This window comes from Acanthaster planci, linkage group LG12 (genome assembly GCF_054643075.1).
Source record: "Acanthaster planci isolate LZ-2023a linkage group LG12, COTS_SCS, whole genome shotgun sequence".
Lineage (NCBI taxonomy): Eukaryota > Metazoa > Echinodermata > Asteroidea > Valvatida > Acanthasteridae > Acanthaster > Acanthaster planci.
In genome coordinates, this window is record NC_141788.1 from 16,540,847 (window position 1) to 16,561,055 (window position 20,209).

The 20,209-nt window shown below is 40.8% G+C and overlaps 1 protein-coding gene across 1 annotated transcript; it reads left to right on the top strand.

Moving 5' to 3' along the window:
* The first annotated feature begins 3,295 nt into the window (after nucleotides 1-3,295).
* LOC110978485 (uncharacterized) lies at nucleotides 3,296-18,231 on the top strand. The gene is made up of 6 exons (XM_022233519.2): nucleotides 3,296-3,544; nucleotides 5,295-5,597; nucleotides 10,170-10,223; nucleotides 10,874-11,143; nucleotides 12,595-12,808; nucleotides 13,363-18,231. Exons 1-6 carry the CDS (start codon nucleotides 3,469-3,471, stop codon nucleotides 13,433-13,435), a joined length of 990 nt encoding a protein of 329 aa, XP_022089211.2. The 5' UTR covers nucleotides 3,296-3,468; the 3' UTR covers nucleotides 13,436-18,231.
* The last annotated feature ends 1,978 nt before the right edge of the window (nucleotides 18,232-20,209 follow it).

Here is a 20,209-nt window from a genome sequence, read left to right on the forward strand (position 1 = left end):
TACACATCAATGTCACGAACATTGGCCCTTTACAGTGTCTAATGGTGTTATCCTCCACCCCACTTTTAAATTTTTTTTTGGCCTGGCAAGTCTTACACCTCCACCTTGCCCCATTCTCTCCCCACCCCCAATACCGGCAAGATGGAGGAATTCATCCATACAGGCCTTAACTGACTGTCCAAATAACGCAAATAGGTTGGTAATTTCGAACAACACAAATCAAATCATTTTAAAATAAAAAATGTGGAATATTTCCTATTGGCTTAAACTTGGAGACGGTTTTGAAGCGTCGTGTGTCTGCTCGCGAGCTCATTATTAATATTTTGTGATCCCACGGTTTGTTATTTTCTACAATAAGACGTGCCATAATCACGACGGATCATAGAATTATTTATATAAATCCCGAATTTGGGATTGATAGTTTCCGGTTCAGAGTATTTCTTTCACAAAAAGCCCCACAACGCGGGCCTATTTTGGATAGAGGAAGGCGGCTACATTCATATGAGCGCATAGTTTTACTACTATTAGGGGGTATCTTCGGGAAAAGACGAATAAAAAAGTTCATAAAATTGAAACGAAAAGTGATCGATCTGTCCATAATCTTGAATTTCCAACGAAAAAATGAAGGCCAACCTCTTCGCGAGGTTCAAGAGTCAGCGCTATTTCGGTCTACGGGCGCGTATTTGGTGTAATGCAACCATAAGACTCAGTGGGTCCGAGTTGACTCGAGGTGGGTCCGAAACGGCGTGGGTCCGAGTTGGCGTGGGTCCGAGTTGGTTTGGGTCCGAGTTGACCTGATCCCATATGTCCGCACCCAGCAAAGACGTTTCAAAAGGTTTCGAGTCAACTCGGACCCAAACCAGCTCGGACCCATGCCAAGTCGGACCCATGCCAACACGGACCAGCGACCAACTTGGACCCATGCCAACTCGGCCCCGGCCCCAATACTAACCCGGACCCACGACCAACTCGGACCCCCCTGAGTCAACTCGGACCCAACCCCAGGAGCGTGATTAACTTGTTGAAAAATTTTATTTTGTCCTCTTTTACATTTTAGCATTTGGTAAATGACACCTTTGCAACTGCACGCTGCCCAGCTGTAACGTCCTCTATACACGTTATGCAGGGAAACAGTGGCACAGGCTTCCCAGAATTTCTCCGTTTTCGAGTTTGAACTGGCATGGTGGTTAAAAACTAGATTTGATATCAGTCATGTCTTGGAACAAGTGATAAGTAACCAACGAGCGTCGTATTTTTATGGAGGCACATTTCCTTTGATGTCTTTTTTGCCGCTTGTAATCTGGAATCTTAATCAGGTTTCAGCTTCCGAGGTACCGGCGTGATTGACTACAAAGACTGATTTTGTCACCTTCCATTCTTGAAACCCTATGATCGGGAGTGGGAGCTTCGGACAACCAATGGGAGCAGCTTTTGGAGTGTGATTGACAGTACCAAATCATTGACGCCCTTTCTCCGAAGTTTTTTTGGCACTCCAAGATCAAAAGAAATCGAATTAACTTTCCCCAAAGTTTTTGTTGAAATAAAAAGCCACAGATAGGCCCTTCTGATGTACATAAGAGATGCTCCATACGTACAACAGATACTGCAGATATACATCACTGTCACGAACATTGAACTTGTATAGTGTGTAAAGGTGTTATCCCCCACCTCACTTTCCAATTTTTTTTGGCCTGGCAAGTCTTACACCTCCACCTTGCCCACCCCCCCAAATACCGGCAAGATTTAGGCAGATGAAGGAATTCATCCATACAGGCCTAAACTGACTGTCCAAATAACGCAAATAGGTTGGTAATTTCGAACAACACAATTCAAACCATTTTAAAATAAAAATGTGGAATATTTCCCATTGGCTTAAACTTGGAGACGGTTTTGAAGCGTCGTATGTCTGCTCGGGAGCTCATTATTAATATTTTTTGATCCCACGGTTTCTTATTTTTCACAATAAGACGTGCCGTAATCACGAGGGATCATAGGATTATTTATATAAATCCCGAATTTGGGATTGATAGTTTCCGGTTCAGAGTATTTCTTTCACAAAAAGCCCCACAATGCGGGCCTATTTTGGATAGAGGCAGGCGGCTACATTCATATGAGCGCATACTTTTACTACTATTAGGGGGGTATCTTCGGGAAAAGGCGAATAAAAAAGTTCATAAAATTGAAACGAAAAGTGATCGATCTGGCCATAATCTTGAATTTCCAGCGGAAAAAAATAATCTTGAATTTCCAGCGAAAAAATGAAGACCAACCTCTTCGCGAGGTTCAAGAGTCGGCGCTATTTCGGTATACGGGCGCGTATTTCGTGTAATACAACCATAAGACTCAGTAGGTCCGAGTTGACTCGAGGTGGGTCCGAAATGGCGTGGGTCCGAGTTGGCGTGGGTCCGAGCTGGTTGTGGGTCCGAGATGGTCATGGATCCGAGTTAGTATTTGGTCCGAGTTGGCGTGGGTCCGAGTTGGAATGGGTCCGAGTTGGTTTGGGTCCGAGTTGACCTGATCCCTTTCAAAAGCTCAGACTGCCCGGGTTGAGATTTCGAAACACTCTTTAATTGTTCTTTTGCATTTTGACGGTCACCCTTAGTTTGTCAACCAGTAGAAAATGATGCAACAAAATTTAGCTTCGACTGAGAAGTGGCACTGGAAATTTCCAGTGACATCCATTTTGTGATATTATTCATAGCCTTAATTTTCCAAGATATTTCTGTACTTGCAATGCATTTAACCACACATAAAATGTAACGGTCATTTTTGCCATTCGGCGTGTAGTGGCGTACCCCCCCTTAAAGAAATCTACAAGTCCCCCTGAACAAACTGCCTCTCTTAAAATTGGTTCTGGATCCGCTCTATGATTCTCTTCTTTTCATGGGGAATTCCAGCGAGTTACTGATGCTCCGCAGTCTTTTCATTAAGCCCCACGTCCGTAGGGCTGCTCAGTTTTACAATTTGTCTCTTGTCTGTCGCCACCGCCACAGATAAGAGATTGTAAAAGAGAGCCACTACAGCCCTATGTGTGGGGCTATAATGATCCTTCCCCTAAATTTCCACGTTTTTAATTTCATAAAAAATGATGTAAATACAACAATAAGGTCTGTATTTCAATAAGAAAGGTTTCAAGAACTAATTACTGAATTTTGTGATAGAAAATCCATCAACTGTTAAGTTTTCTTTTTTAAAGTTTGGAATGCGCTCGCGCTTGCTTGTTAAGACGTTACTGGTATCCGCTCGTGTGCAGCATACATGCGAGCTAGCCCCACTCCGCACGCACATAACATACGTTTGTATACCAGCAGGTGCAAGCCCTCACAATAGCTATCAGCTGTACATTGTAGCTGAGTTCCCGGACAGAAGAAATATGCTCTCAAATTTTCCTGTATATTTGCATTTCGGCAGTTATTATGTGTCTGTCCACTTGTGGGACTAGTGGCCCAATGGTGTGGTAAGACCACTATGCTGTTAGCGACAGCAATCTGCTTTGGTTTCGTAATTGAAATGTGTTCTTCTTCAGTGTTAACGAACAGCCCAGGTACGTACGTACAGATTGCCAGGCCTTTAATCGTGGCAGTGCAGTTGAGCTGCACCAGTTTCGTGACAGATATTCTTTATTGTGAATTTGTTAATAACGTTACTTTAATGTAAGCTGGGCAACAGTTCCATCTACAAACGCCGCTTAATACCCTGTGCACAAACCGTCTGAAAAATTCTGTTTTCTAAGTAGGGCCTAAGTAAACGACTTGGTTTTTTTCCCCTCTAAATTGAACTTTTCTGGACATGTTTTTGCTTTCCGACAGTAGTAGGCCACTACACTACTGTTACTGCAGGGAATAATTACTGACATCCGTATGTATGGAACTCTTCCCGTTCGCTGTGAGCTGAAGTTACCAAGAACATGAAGAAGTTGCCATTAATCTTTAGGGGCCTAATTTGTTCTTTTTACATGTATATACATGAAATATAGAAATATCCTACACATATTGTACAAAATAGGCCTATGAGCAAGTTGAGGAAAGAATGATGTAACTTCTTAGTACGTAGGCCAATCCCAGTTTAAATAAACCTTTTCGATGTTCGCAATGCATTATGGGTGTGGATGACAAACAAGCAATGTATTTTATGCACCACCCTATGGGGGAAGTGAACCAGTCAAAAATTAAGTTACAGTTTTCTACTAAATATTTTTTGTGTATCTGCTCATCAACTCACAGATGCATGCGTATTGTCAGATTATACAAGAAACATTTTCAAATACATTTTCAAATATTTGTAAGAACAAATCACCCTAAATTGCCCTTTTTTAAGGGCACTAGTCACTCTACAGGCTGAAAATGAACGTGACTGGTCAAAGCGGGATGAATGAGCTGCAAGTCGTAATTTTGATTGGCCAATAACTAGAACATTAATATTCATGGTTAGTCAAAGCACGGTCTGTGACAAAAAGTAGTATTGTTGGAAGGAATTCTTTGAATTTTCCTTCTTTACCAACCTTTAAACATCGAAGTTTGTGAATGTCTTCGTCCCAAATCAATAATGCAACGCTTTGTTAGAAGGGGATGGCTTGAATTGGAGTATGAAGTAAGATGGAAACAGATTAACGTTTTGCAGGTACACTTCTGCCATAGGGATGTGCATAAAATGCATTGCATGTATGTCATCCACACCCACAGTGCATTTCGAACGTCGAAAATGTTTAGTGTGGTGTGAACACCATTTTTAATATTTATTTCTACTTAGAATTAAGATGCCTCTTTAAGTTTCATCTACACGTAGGGCTTGGAGAGAGAATGTTTTCATTTTAATTTTATAACTATTTGTCTGTTGGGGTTTATTGTTTCTATGTTTTATTTGTTGGAGAGTAATTACATAGTGATTAAGTTCGCTTAAAGTGATCCGACAGGTCTGTGCTCAGTTCTGTTTATTATTTTATCTCCATGTAGTGTTTGTAACGTTGTTACTGTATAGTATGTACGTCTGTCCGTGTGCAGCCTGTGAAATAATAAATTGAAGGAAATGAAATGTGATGACGGTGATCATAGGTGACTGATGTGTAAATCTAAAGTGCACTTGACACTCATTATTCACTGTCATAATTGCTGCAATTACGGTACATACATGTACATACATTTATATAGTTAATGTGTATTGTTTGAATGAGACGACGGCTGTGATGTAAAAAATTGGAGTGCTGTTTTTAGATACTGTGCGCACCAGTCCTAGGCTTTCATTGTTGAGTTAATTTTACAGTTCATGTTGTTTGATTTCTTTATATTTGTCTCAAGATTTCTTTGATGGCGTGTTTGTCTGCGTGGAGGAGGACACAGAAGACAATGTCACTGTCATCACTTGGACAATTGCTGCTCATATTTACGTCTCATACTGCGACCTGCGTCACTTTAAGCAGGAGACGCCGTCCTTTTCGACCGTTGAGCAAAGATTATCTCCCGCCGGAACATTTAAGCTGAGGAACTTGAAAGAATCGGTTGTTTATGTCGTCCAAGTGACATGTTTGCATGTGGTTTCCAGCGAAGGACAGACTGGTTCAAGCGAAAGCTACCAGTCCAGTGAAGTGTCATTTGTGTCAGGTGAGAGAGATGGGAAAAAGATCTCCAGCACAGTAAGGTAGTGAAATATTCAGCTTCTCAAAATCCTATCCATGACAAATTCCTTCCTTGATGTTAGGAGGACAAACATGAACGATAAATATTGACATTTTGCAGACAGCACTATGTGCATTTTAGCTGAAGGTTATGACTTTCGGAAAAGGTAAGATATCGGGCCCACATATACAGCAATAGCCACTGACTTGTCAGCATTTTGAGTGGTACATGTACATGTAGAATATCGGCATGCCTGATTCCCTAGCATATTGTGTGAAAAGTCATTTACATTAACTGGTATGTCCATGTACATGTCTGATACCTCAACTAATACCTCAAAGTCATGGAAGAAATGCTTCAGTCAGGCCAGTGGTCGTTATCCTTTAGAGGAAAGGAATTCTCCAAGAATTGAGTCTTGCAGGTTGGCATTTCATCTTAGGCCAAGCGGTCGTATTTAGTTTTTATTTTATATCTAAGACAAGTCCCTGTGATTTTAAAGGAACCTTCCTGAATCTGACAGAATCCTTCATTGTGCAAAAATAAAAATGGTAACATTTTCTGCACTTCAGCTTTCAAGAGGCATCAAGCCCTGTGTGCAGTAATAAAGACTGGAATAGCTACATGTACATATATGGTACATGTACCTCCCTACAAAAAATCATCAAGATCCTTGTACATACAGGTGTACAGGGGATTTGTCTAACATTCTATGTTAATTGTGCTGTGGCGTGAGTTGAATATGAAAATACAGGTAGCAGTTGTATCTTTGTTTTCATTGTTTTGTTTGCGTTTACAATGCCAATTTACTGATGCATATGGAAAACCGAATGAGTCAGATATGGGAATTCCGTTAAACCTTACATACTGTATACGCACATTTACAATGTACATGTTGGTGGGAGAAGGTCTAAGGCATATGCATACATGTATGTTACACATTGCTTTGCAGTACACACATGCACGCGTACAGTATACATAAGCATGTTTACTCTCTACATGTACATGCACTGGTACAGTTACACGTACATGCACATGTGCAATGTACATGCACATGTGCAATGTACATCCACATGTGCAATGTACATCCACATGTGCAATGAACCTGTTGTTTGTCTTCTCAAATTTCAGCCAAAAAGTATTCCATATGAAACATTAACAACTTTCGGGTAGAAATAACAAATTTGACTCATTTTAACATGAAAATAATTTTGTTTTAGTTTTCTTTTGCAGTCCCTTTTTTTTCTGTATTTCTCTCCTGTACAAACCATTTACATAAGTACACATAAAGATAGGCCCTACATGCATCATTTTGCCAAAGATACCTGTAGATGTACGGTAAATGTACAGTACATATGTACAGGACATGCATGTGACCGAAACGAAAGTTAACATGTATTTTTTTCCCGGTGCATTTATTTTTTATTTTTCTTTCCAAGAACATACACACTGATGGTTGCAACCATGCAAATAACCGTGCATGAATCAAAACAGTGAAATGAAAGCATATTGAAACTGCTGGTTGGTACCGTTGCTCAAAATTGAATTCTTGATCAACTTACGGATATTACTCAAGCCTCTGACACATCTCAATGGATGAAACAAAATACGTGAATGACTACTGAAACAAGGAAATCAAAGAGACGGTTCCGGTACCTGTTTCTTCAGACTTTCGAAGGCAGATATTTAAAGGAACATTCCATTTAAAACAAATTTGAATGAGTCTTGCAGTAAATGAATAATTTTTTGAAATAGGCTGAGAATATGTACATAATGTTTTACATGAACCATACATACCACAAACAGCTTTGATACACTCAAAAATCACTTGCATGTTTTATGCATGTATGAGACGGTCAGAACCACTGAATATGCAATGCGTACATGTACAGTGTACATGGGAGGGTCTTAAACATACCGGCAGACATTTTGCATGTTTACATGCATGTACATGTAATACACGTACTTTGTAAACGGCTCCTGTTTTATTATTTTTTTTGGTTTTCATAGATTTAACACTATACCACAAACCCCAACTGTTTGCCTTAACATGTTACAAAATATTACAGAAACCTTTGGAGAATTCTTAGGTACGTACATGTAAGTTACAGTCGAGTCATTTCTACAGGAAGAGAGCGCATGAGTCAATGTGAAGTTTCATTTCCTGACCCTGCAACAACCATGCACATTTATTTACTTTTCCCCTGCCATCCCTGTTATCCATTGGAATTATTAACAGCTGAATAAGTCCAAATATTCCAATCACTCAGGCAGGCGGTATCACTTGATAGAAATCCTCCCCTAGGGTCAGGGAGCTTTTGTGCTGATAAGCATAGGGGCTGTTGAAAAGAGGGACAAAAAAGCCTGTCACCAAATCTCTGTATTACTGGTTACATGATGTTGTTTGTAGGTATGTGTGACAGGAACTTTTACATGTGAAGAGTGGTTGTCAGGTTGTAGAATGTTTCACTGCCTGGACATATCTTGTCATGTCTCATTGCATCACATACATGTACATCTCAATTGTTGTTTTGCCCTGTGCTGTGGAATATTTTGCTGTCTAGACTTGGATTTTTATAATCAATATTTTGGAAGAATTGCCAAAGTATTTTTTGGGGAACAGAAACAAAAATTTGAATACATTGAGCCTGTCAAAGTGTAGCGTGAATGTGTAGGATGGTTGAGTCCAGCCAATTGGGTTTGAATTTAGTTTGTATCTTTAAGAAAGATACTTCTCTGTGTATGTTTTTTTTTGGGGGGGGAGTTTGATCCGTATTGGCAAGCAGTTTGTGGCAGTTTTGTTAAATATGACCCGCTCTGCAAAAACGAGGCACGTCACCAGAGAGAGAGATTGTGGTTTGTTCAGGAGTGTTCTATTTACATAATTTGGAAAGTGTCAAATACTGAAAATCTGAGTAATTAAATTTAAAATATCACTATGAGGAATCTGTGCATACCAAGCATGTCTTGACATCAGGGTCAACTTTGGATGTTCCATGCAGAGATGTTATGTACCGGGTACATGTGCCTGTACATTTGTACAAGTAAATGTATGTATACATGTACTGTATAAACTTGACCTACATTCACATTTGAAGCAAGATATAGAACGGAGAGAACCCCCCTGCCTTTGTGTTGGTCATTGTTTGATCGGAATCTCAGGAATTCTTCACAGACTTCGGGGGGGGGGATGTGTTAGTTAACAATAGTCTAGAGTGTGTATAGGGATTGGACAGGTAAGGGGGGGTACCCCTCCGTCCCATATCTTGCTTGGTATATACATTCATTAAAAATTCATAAAATTCAAAATGAGCAAAAACATATGGTGCAAGTGGCTTTGTCTGCACTTGGCTCTGGAATAAATACTTGTAAATATACAGGTACAACCGTACCCAGTTCCTGTATGGTTCATTGCCATTGGAGCTTCAGGGTTTTATTGTGGGGGAGGGGGATTTGTTATTGACTTTGATACCAAGTTCATTACAGATGGCGGTTTACCATTATACAGTACATGTACATATGCAGGTATGTGTGTTAGCAATTCATCCCGAACTGCAATGAAATATATTCAACCATTATTCTACGGGTTAATAATGATGTGGTTGGTAATATTATCAGTGCTACAGGTAGTTCATGTAAATGGTTTATCTCACTCTCCTGTTGCAGCCCAAAAGCTTGATCGAGGGAAGTTTATTCAACAGCAAATTGTTAATAAACTTAAGATAATGATAAAACCATTTTGGATAAAAAGGCCTATAAGGGACTTGAAATATAATTTGTTGAAAATGAAATACATTTGTGAAATTTGAAGAAGAGGATAATGATAGTTTGCTAATGAGGAAAGCAAATTTGCTGAACTTTTGATGCACTGGCGCATGGAAAAAAAGTAGAGAAAATTAAAACCAAGATGGGAATATTGTTCATAGTTTTCATTCAAAAGATGGGTTAAAACTAGGAAAGTGCTCTTTTTGTATCTATTAGTGCAGCACCTGTGGATAGAGACCTCATGCTTGCACTGCAGAAATTGTTTGGTCTTGTTGTTTGGAGCCACTTGCAATACCGGTAATTATGGGAGCAGAGAAGTCCAGTGGTCTGATATTTTTTTGGCCACTGTTGTTCTCCTGAATAACACTGACAATTCCCCACCCCAAAAACGCTAACGGTACAAAATGAATCTTTTAAGTAATACCCATGTTTCCAGTGTTGTGGTAATTTCTTCACCTTGTGTGGCAATGAGGGTGGCTTAGTCAGCCAGCCAAAGCGGATGGAAACTCAGAAGAGAGATTGGCAATGGCGGAGCTGGTAGTTAAAAATACTGGTATGCTGGTATATACTGGTACTGGTATGTACATGTACATGTATGTACATATTCTAGGAAGTACTGCACTGGCCTTGTCAGACTGGTTTCTCTGCAGTAAATTTGATCAGCCACAGGATGAAGAGTCCAGTGCCTCTTTAAACAACATTCAAGTTCTACATGTGTGTGCAGCATTTGCAGATCACCACCATATTGTAACAGAAAGTGATTTTATTTGTACACGTATTTCTGTCTTTGTACAGGGTCCATTGCTGGGAAAGTGTGCTCCGATAGCCATCCTTCTAATCTTAGCCATGGTGCGTCCAGAAATTTGACTTTATACCATTACTAAAAATGCTAATGTCCAGTAATATCAGCAACAGTGTTTTTTTCTCTCAGTATTGATTTTGATGAATGCATTAATATTTTGACCGGTTTTCTTAAATTTTTTAGAGATAAAAATTTGTATGAAGTAGGGTATGGTTGAAGGTTTTGCTGTATATTCTTTATCATTTCCGTTTTGACTACAGTTTCCATTAATCATTCGAGTGCTTGGGATTGTACATGTCCTTGGAATCCTTAAAATCCTGGCCAGCCAGCATGACTTAAGATATACTCAACAGTAATGAAGAAGCTGGCCTTTTGACATTTCAGCATTGGCCCTTCAACGGATATTTCATGTTTGTCCCTCCTCCTTCCGATAGAGTTCCCTCTGTGAAATTTTTAAGGTGCTTAGAACAAGGTTTTTAAATGCATGATGTTGATTCCATAGAAAGGAGGCCTTCATTTTGGTTTTCAGCTTCTGGAACCAAAGCAAAAAAAGAAAAATAATAACAGAAAAAAAGAAAAGATTTGCAAGATTCACCGACGCAGGAAGCAACTAAATCAGTACTAGTTAAGTACCCTAATTGCTTTAAGGATAAAAAACAGCTACTAATCATCTTCACTTTATTTCTCTGTTCTTTAGGTCAAATCTCAGTATGCATTTACAGAACTCAGGGGCAATTCAGTCACGTCATTCAGTGGTGGAGTGCCCTGGCCTATGGCCCAACCAGCTGCACACTACGCTACACCCCCGTCGGCACCACGGAGACGAGACACCGAACTGAAACATTCCGGGATCTTCCCATGAACAGCTCCCTGTTTCTGCAGGAGGGCGCCTCCGATGTGCAAATGGAATGCAACGACAGCAATAACGACCTGCAGTCCTCAGGAATTGTAAAATATAACACAGATGGTGGGTGCAGGCATTGCATTATTGACAACGTTGCTCGTCAATCTAATAAATGATGCCTAATACCGGTAACATTTCAGTTCCTGTGGGAATAGACGGCAGGATGTTGCAACTTTAACATAAATGAATGGCTAAATCAGTCACAGCATGGAGCTATCAATCTCGGTCATTCACCCAGGGCAGAGGAAAGCTAGATTTTATAAGATATTAGGATATCAATGCGGCAAAATACTCACGTTCATGTTGTTGCTCAAGGACACACACACAGTCTAATTGGATTGACCCCAACATGTAGTCTGTAAATTTACCCACTTAAACCTGTCAAGATATGTGCCCCCTGGTGTCATCTCAAGTGGTTTCTCTACTGGGGTTCTGAAGACTCGTTGAATGCCTCATTGCATACAGCAGCCAGAGTGATGTCTCCAGAAAGACAAAAGAAATCTGTTGTTGTGAACACTGCACTGGCCCCATGATCTACTTGTTCTTTGGCTGAAATATTAGAGTTTCAACCAGTTGTGAGGTATTCCACAACAAACAGGACCCGGACACACGATCATTTTTTACCCTTGACACTGACCCATTAAGATACCACAGCCCTTTCAAAGTTGAACTTTATAAATGGCTGACGCCTGGTGGTCAATTTTCTTTGCAAGATTTGTGCGACAGATTCGTCCGTCTGTTTCTGAACTTCTTTGTTCAGAATTCCCCTATGTGTTTACATGTCATTGGGCTAAACTGATTAAACACTGCCAATTCAGGCCATTTCTGCTGCAGTTACATGAAACTGAATGTGTAAAGATGTGCGCATAAGATATGGTTTGTTCCTGATATTTCTTATTTGAAAAAGGTGGTACCGGTATGCTGTTGGTTATGTTATATCTGCCCATTGTGCAAATGTTAGGAAACTAAGTTATGGATGGGATGCTTCAATGAAAGGACCCATTCAATGAAAAGAGTGCAGGTGAACATGTATATGGGTAATTCCAGAAATTAGGAGTCGGAAAGTGTGACATTTTCTGTGTCTCTGTTAATCTGACCTTTGTTATTTGACATGGAAATCTCACTGGAATTGATTTCAAACTATTACTATTTGTTTGGCAGGTAAAATCAGCGGTAAACCAGCCGAATGATGTGATTTCAAGCTATTCATGGTGACAGACAACTAAGGTGGAAAGCTTGCGGTAGCACCATGCAAGGATACGATCTCTTTGAAAAGAACCGTGAGGAACTCCTCACGGTTCTTTTCAAAACCATACAGACTCACAAAGAGATCGTATCCTTGCCTGGTGCTACCTCAAGCTTTCCACCTCAGCCGAATGATGTTATACATCATTTTGGCTTATAATTTGTTACTGCTAAGCACCTTCTTTCTTAGCTAAGCAAGTTCATGTGAGTAACAGCTCTGCGACATTGACTTGGGATCGTTTGTGGAATCTTCTCCACCCCTCCCACAGATCCAAGGCAAAGAGTTTGCTCGGTCAGTCCAGATCCTATGCTTCCAGTTGTAACCCGGCCGCCCGTCACCGAACCCACCCACTACCGGGGCCTGCACGTCAGCAGCCTGGCCCAGGGCCTGGTCCTGGCCTTCAGCATTGTCTTAGTCTCCTCCCTCATGTCCACGCTGGCCTACAAGCGCTACAGGAGCTACATGAGGAGGCGATCCCAAAGGTGGGTGTTGATGAATTGTGTCCAGAAAGAGGTAGGGGGAGTGTTGCTTAATGAAGTGCATTGCAAGTCTGCTGGTATCTTGTCTGTGGGGTCTCACATATCTCCTCAGTCAAAATTGTCATGCAACTGGCAGGAGGCCTTTTGGGCATTTCCCCCCTGGCAATTTAATGGCAAAAAGCTAGTAGTAGCTTAATTATGCCTTTTTACCAGGCAACAGATGAAGTTTTCACAGCAAAGGATTTGAAAGTGCTTGAAATGGTCTGAGGTATCTGAATTGTTTGATAGGGCTTTCTAATCCATTGATCGTGTCAAAAATATTGGCTGGTCCCATGGGTTTACTTCGTGATCATACATTAAGGATAACCAGTTGTGGTCCAATTTTGTTGTGGCTCTAACCACTCGTGAATTTGGCAGGCCTGTGGTTCTTGTGTCAAATACTCTGTGAAGTCATAACTCAGTCATCCTGATAACAGTATGTCACCAAACTCCTCTTGTCTTCTACTCAAGGGGACCTACAGATCCTCGAGTGTGACTTGCATATTCTTTATTCCCAGACTGTTGAGAGTTGAGACTGAGGAGGAGGCTAACGAGGAAGCTGCCATGCAGGAGTTCCAGAGGATGGTTTGAGGTCCAGCGACCTCACATGGTTGGCATTAAAATTTTGAGATGCTTCAAAGTTTTACAATCCTCATCCAAAGGTTTGTCCTCTTCATCCAAAGATAGAGACTCTAATGGAAAGTTGGAGAATTAAACTCAAATGAGTGTGTAAAGTGACAAACTGGGTCTGTCATTGAAGTGATGGGTTGGAATCGTCAGTTAATCATCAAGCCCATCAGCAGGTTGACAACAACAGCTGATCAGCCAGTAACACTATCTGAATGCTGCTCTGAGAACTTGTTTGATGCAATGATGTCAACAGGTCAAAAATACCAATGACCCCTTTGAGCTACACAGTGGATGTACTTTTCACAAGGACTTCAACACCATTCTGAAATCAGCTGATTTCGAAGAAAATTGATTTAATACCATTGAGTTTATGAAAACTGTGCTTCCTATGGGCTCTGTGCATGACCAAGAAAGGTCATTGTACCTAGCAGTGACTTCCCACTTGTGTACATGTATTTTAGTGCTTGATGCATTTTATTTTTCATTTATTTAACTCATGTAAACTGGGAGAAGTGGGTAAACTATTTCTGGTCTCTTCATCGTTACCACTGATCTCCATGTGCTGACTGGACAGTGAGCGTGCCCATTGCCATGAAGTTAATGCATCTGATTTTTATACCTCCAAAGATGGCTTCTATGGCTTTTGATGTTGCACAGGGTGAAATGCAGTAACTTATCGCAGATGTTTTTCTGGAATATTTCTGGAATAAAAACTTACCTAAACAAAAAAATCAGTCCTTACGAAATGGCATTGGAGCATGACAGCAAACTGTCAAATCTCAAAACTTGATGAAATTACATCATGCGGTAGGGCTAAGCAACCTTCTGAAGAATTCAGTCCTTGATCTGGATGTTCTATGTACTTGGTATGTATTTAGAGATCAGTAATTGCCACTCTTACAATCAAGGTAGGTACCGAGTAAGGGGCCGCCCATAAAGTACTTAAACACAAGGGGGGAGGGGAGTTGGTGCCGTTGCATACACCATGCGTACAGAGGGGAGGGGAGTTGGTGCCGTTGCGTACACATATGTAGAGGGGGTTCAAGTCACTGTGTACCGTACGCAAACCGAAAATTTGCATTCTGTGAATCACCATCATATCAGTACACTTTCTCATACAAATAACTACCAGAATCAGCTTTTGTGTGTCAAAATAAAAACACTGTATTCTCCTCTTTCCACCCCACCATTTATCCTTCCATGCCAACGCCCATTATTAGTAAACCGCATCTTTCGGAAATGTGGAACGTGTATACGTACAGAGTGGGGGGGTGGTTGGAGTCACTGCGTACACCACGTGTACGGGGAGGGGGGTCTAAAAAGTCAGCATTCCCTGCGTGCGTACTTTATGGACGGCCCCTAATTGGTCCTGTCTGCCTTCTGCACCCCCTTTAGGAGGGCACTTGTGCACAGAGCCATAGGAACCTCCTCCCCCAAGGGATGAGAGCTTTGTTCTCAAGTTATATTGTAAGGTCAAGGATGTGCCACTCTAGCCTCGTCTCTGTTGGCGTTAGTGTCAATCTAACCTTACTCTGGATGCTTTGTGCAATAGGGAAACGAAAATGAATGACCTACAACATCGCTCTGGCATCCACACTGAGACTGCAATATACCGGTAATTATATCACCTGCGATGTGCATATCTTTATAGTACATGTATCTCTCTCTGCATGCCTGTTTCAACTAAAACGTGCTTACATGTAACGGTACACGTACACTGTAATGACTATGCAGTACATGTATTCAAGTGCTTCTCAAATTTCACACCAAAGAGGTTGTCTCAGTGCCGTCCTCTCTACAATACAATATCAAGTGGACTATTACCTACATGACTACATGTATTAGCAACAGTCATGGTAAGCTTGAGTGAGTTGTGCATCCATGTCTGCAGACAGAGATATGAAGAGTATCTCATTTGTGTAATGCATGTACACTACTTAATTAATGTGCCAAAGGGCTCTGTATGAGGCCATGTATATTTGTCGTATTCTTCTCTTTCTGGGTGTTTTCTATGGAAAGATTATCCGTCTGGAAGTCATTGTTTTGTGTTTCATGCAAGACCTCCGGAGAATGCTTCCAGGCTTTCTTACCTCATTTTGGAATGTTGCATTTTTTACCTTGGCACTTTCTGGAGTGTCTGGCAACTGTCACTGGCAACCCCTGGAAAGTTGTGACTCGACCTTATAAAAGCGAGCCCCGGGTGGACAGAGCCGCTGTTGAGTTTGAGGCCTTTGAAGGAATCTTGCACAATGTACATAAAATTAACACACTTTTGTAATCACCAGGTGGCAATCATCCTTTTCCTAAATTTTCAACGTCCAACTTTTTATACTCTGTGGTTTAGCACTCCTCGTGTGACAGCTACATGTGCATGCATCTAGTGTAGTGGTCGTTACATTCGGAGTGCATTGTTTCAGGGCCCCGAGTCCTGTGGTTAAATGAGTGCGAGCGACTCTCCCAAGTGCTGTCAAACTTGCCAGGATTTTTGTAATGCAGGACGTGTTGTTGACACCTTCAGCTTGTGCTGTAGAGAAAATGTTGCTTGTTTTGGGAGAGCAACTGTACATGTGCGTCAAGAAGTACACGTACTTGTATGTGTATTGAAATGCAACTCTTGACCAGTGGCATTTTTGTCTTCTTGTTGATTGATTAGTTAGAGGTCGAGGTCATGCCCGAGTCTTGTGTCTAGAGCGAGGTCAAAGTATTTGCAGGTTGCACATACGTTGGCACCTGCTGACATTAGACCTAGCCATGGCGCTGGAAGCTCAAATGGGACATGGCTCTACCGGTGTATGGTTGATGAAGACAGACTGTGTCCAATTTACTTGGGTACGGCCGAAAATGTAGTGTGTGTTTATTGAGGCCACTACTACAGCCATTCCCTGTTAAATATTAATGGGAGTCAAAATGGAGAACCGTACTCCAGCCACGACACCAGTCCTGCTAAAAGTTGACAGAATTCAGCTTGATGAGTACTGTTTAAAGGTTTATGCGTGTGCATGCATCGGTTCTCTGTGCCAGTGGTGAGCGCTTGTCCTTGGAAATAGTCTGAACTCTGTAGTCATTGAATGCGCTATCTGTTGTGGTCACCAGTCTTTTGTGTGATTTAGCAATGTCATTGCTTATAGGGACACAGGGATTTGGCAGGCTGCAAAGAGGAACGTGTAAACGTGTTGTGCTGTTTGACATTGGAAAGTGTATTAAATGAGTTGGTTTTATTGAAGTATAATTAAGTGTAACTGACAGTTACCCACGCCTGCATCTAAAGCCACAGTGTTTCAAGGAAGCAAAATTTTCAAATGCAGAAGTGGTTAAATGCACTCTTATTTTTGTATTTAATCCTTGATTTTCTTCATTGTTAATTTTTAGATGTAAGATGTATTAATTTTTTGTAAATGCAAACCAATCATGTTTTACATGTACCTTTAATGTTGTAAATGTTTCCAATAGACCAAACACCCTGGGAATAGTTTCTATCAAAATTTGTCCATACATGACCCTCAAAATGATAATGACCCGTCAATGAGCATCTGCCAAATTTGGCTCATTGGCAGATTGGAGGGAGCAGACTTTTTTAGGGGGTTTTGAAGTACAGTGATAGAAGGGCCATTTTGGGAGACCATTTCATTTCCTTTTTCGTAAACAAGTCTGACATTTGTTTTGGCTCTCCCAAAAAAGTTTGTCCCCCCCCGAAACAATTTAGCTCTGGATTCACCCTCGCCTTGGTAAGGGTCAACCAACGACCGTCAACTGAAGGATAGACATGGTTCGTATCAGAACGACTGGCTTCAGCTTGGAATTACACATGACTCTATGGGAAGTGACTGCAGCCATAGCCGTAGACTTGTGCGTAATTACAAGCCGTAGCCAAGTACATGCAATTCCAATTTGGCCTTTGGCTTTTTTGGGGGGGGGTTAGCTCCTATTTCACTTGCAGTCTTGCATCAGGTGTCGGGCGTATAAGCTATGTTTTGACTTTGACAGTTCACTGTCAATTTATCCTGTTTTATTCCCCTTAAATTTCCGTCTGTTATCACCATGGTAAATGAGAGCGTCCTTGAAAAAGACTGAAATTCTGAATTTTAAAGGAGGCTTTAATATTGTCCAGGTTACCGGTGACGTGGTAAGCTACTTTGTCTGCACATGATTGGGTTATCAAGTTCCCCCCCCCCGCCTGAGATATGTTACCTGTTTTAGGACTTAAAATTACAAACATGGGATGACCACTTTTCTTGGGGTGAGGATTCTTTCACGGATCAGAAAATTGGACAGTTGTTTTTAGAGACAGTTTCATTATGCCTCAACACCCTCCTCCGGATCCCGAGACCTGGATAAGCCATTTCAAGTGTCTGGAATCGCCCTTCTCTCACATGTGATCTTGTAGCAGTTATTTTAATGCAGACATTGTAATGTTGTGTAAATGTTGACGTATAGAACTGGGAAATGCAAAGAAAAAAAATAGGATGCGCATTTGTTTTTCTCTGTAAATATCCGAGCTAATGTTTGATGTTTTTTCAAGATAATAATAATGTCGACTCATTTAGAGTCATAATTAATTTTGTCCAGAACAGGTGAATAACCCATTATTAACCCTTATTATGTTTATTGATGCACAACGTGAAACTTTATTTTCACACCCACTCATTGTAATTTCATGTATTTGCAATGTAAATACCTTTTAATATTTCCAAATAATTTGGATGATATTGGACATTCTCGTTATGTTTATGAAATATACAATTCACGTAATTTGGAAATATCTGCGTGTTGTGTTCTTTCCTTTTTTGCATTCAGAGCGACTACTAACTCTCCCCCACACTCAACCACGCCCACCACACACATCCCTTGCCTATATTATGTTACCCCCAATGTGAAGTACTTGGTTCCTTAGATGAAAGATCTATAATGTAACAAAAAATTGTCTCCATGTCCATGGCTGCGGTGTGATTCGAACTTCCCGGGACTACCGATTAATAAAGCGCATCTGCACGAGGTCAAAGTACGCGAGTTAACAAGCCTTGTCCTAACTGAGCCCTAAGCTTCTATGGAGAGTACAAGACTCCTACATGTATTTCAGGAGACATGGAACGAGGTGTAACTGTAGATGGCAGGTTACCCCTTACTGCTGTATGCGGCAGAGTCTATTTGAGGCAAAATGAGTACAACACGGAAAAACAAACTTTGGATTTGTCATTTATACACAACACAAAAGTCATTGCCACCAACAGCATGGCTGCTTCTCCACAATTTAACGTACACAGGCCGGAGCTCAAAGCTGTGCGATTTGGGTTTATGTTCATTCAGTTCACCAAATTTTGTGATCGTAGCTTTAAGCCGAATGGCGTGAAAACAACAAGGAACTAAAGCTGGAATAATTTTAAAAGGATGTCCGCGAGAGGTTTATCTTCAGTGATTTTAAAAAATCGGTTCTTTGTTGTGTTTCCCGTTCACTTTAATAATGACAGTTATGAATCTACAAATATTAAAGTGCAGGATACAGACCTGCCATTTCTCTACCCTCCAACATGGTGGATCCAAAGGACCGGATAAGACATTGTGCGTCTTTCCTTCCTTGATCTAGATCTTGGGGAAATCACAAGAGTAAACTAATCTACATCAATATATTCATATCCACTCCGTAGTGCCTGTATTATCTTGAGTCCCAGTGAAGATCCAGAGTAGAATTGAAAAGGGTCCTGGTAAAATTGGAGTTTTTTCGGCCATCTTTTTGGTTGATAAAGGGCATAAATTTCCATCTCTCGCCAATAGCTTGAACGATTAACGTTATTATTTCGCCCTAAACTGACGACAGAAACATATCGCTCAAAACATTGAGAAGATACCCGTAATGTTACCCGAGATTATCACTCGCAAACCGATGCCAATATTGTTGATGAATAAATCTTTCTCACTATGGGCACGACATGCTGGTCTGCACCAAATTGGCTCAGTGGAATTAGTCTGTTGCTGCCGTTTATACCGCCGTCCCAAATTAACCGAATAGAGCTGGCTATATATGAGCACTGTTGAGTAACCGTTTCCCCTCTCGAGGCCTGCATGGATACGACATAGTTCTTAGCCTTTTTATTATGATAACTTTTTCCTTAAAAAAGTGTGAAATGGATCAGTGACGTCAAATTGTGCCAGAAAATGAGCGTATGGAGATGTGCAAAGCTTGGGGGTGACTTGCTCTGGCGCAGAAATTTGAAAGGGGTTTGGGGCACCATATGACTTTATATCATAGAGCTATATATAATCTAACATAGCTTTATGCTCTATACAGAGGTCGATGTTCATGATATGGATGTACATGTATTCAGAATGGCACATTTTTGAGTTTTTAAAACTGTTTTCCCTTTTTTGAGTGATATGGAATGCATTTTAGTCGTTAAGAGTTTAAGAATTCTTTAAAATCCGCTTTAATTTTTGCTCACCGTAAAAGTGTAAGCGTGAATGATTCAATAGTCCACGCCCCTCAAAGGGGGGGGGTATATACCCCCATCCCCCTGGGATTTACGCCCATGAAATGGACGCATGGTGTCGATGCTACGCAGTTGAAATGCAGCTGTTCCAGACTAGAATCTTTTAATCACACCTCATAATTTTATACAATTCTTAATTTCTAATTTTCATTACAATTCTGGATGGTTACATTATATTCAAATTAGCTAATTTATATATTTTCAGTAACAATGAATCAGTAACCACCTTACACCTACCAGGCCTCGAACCCGC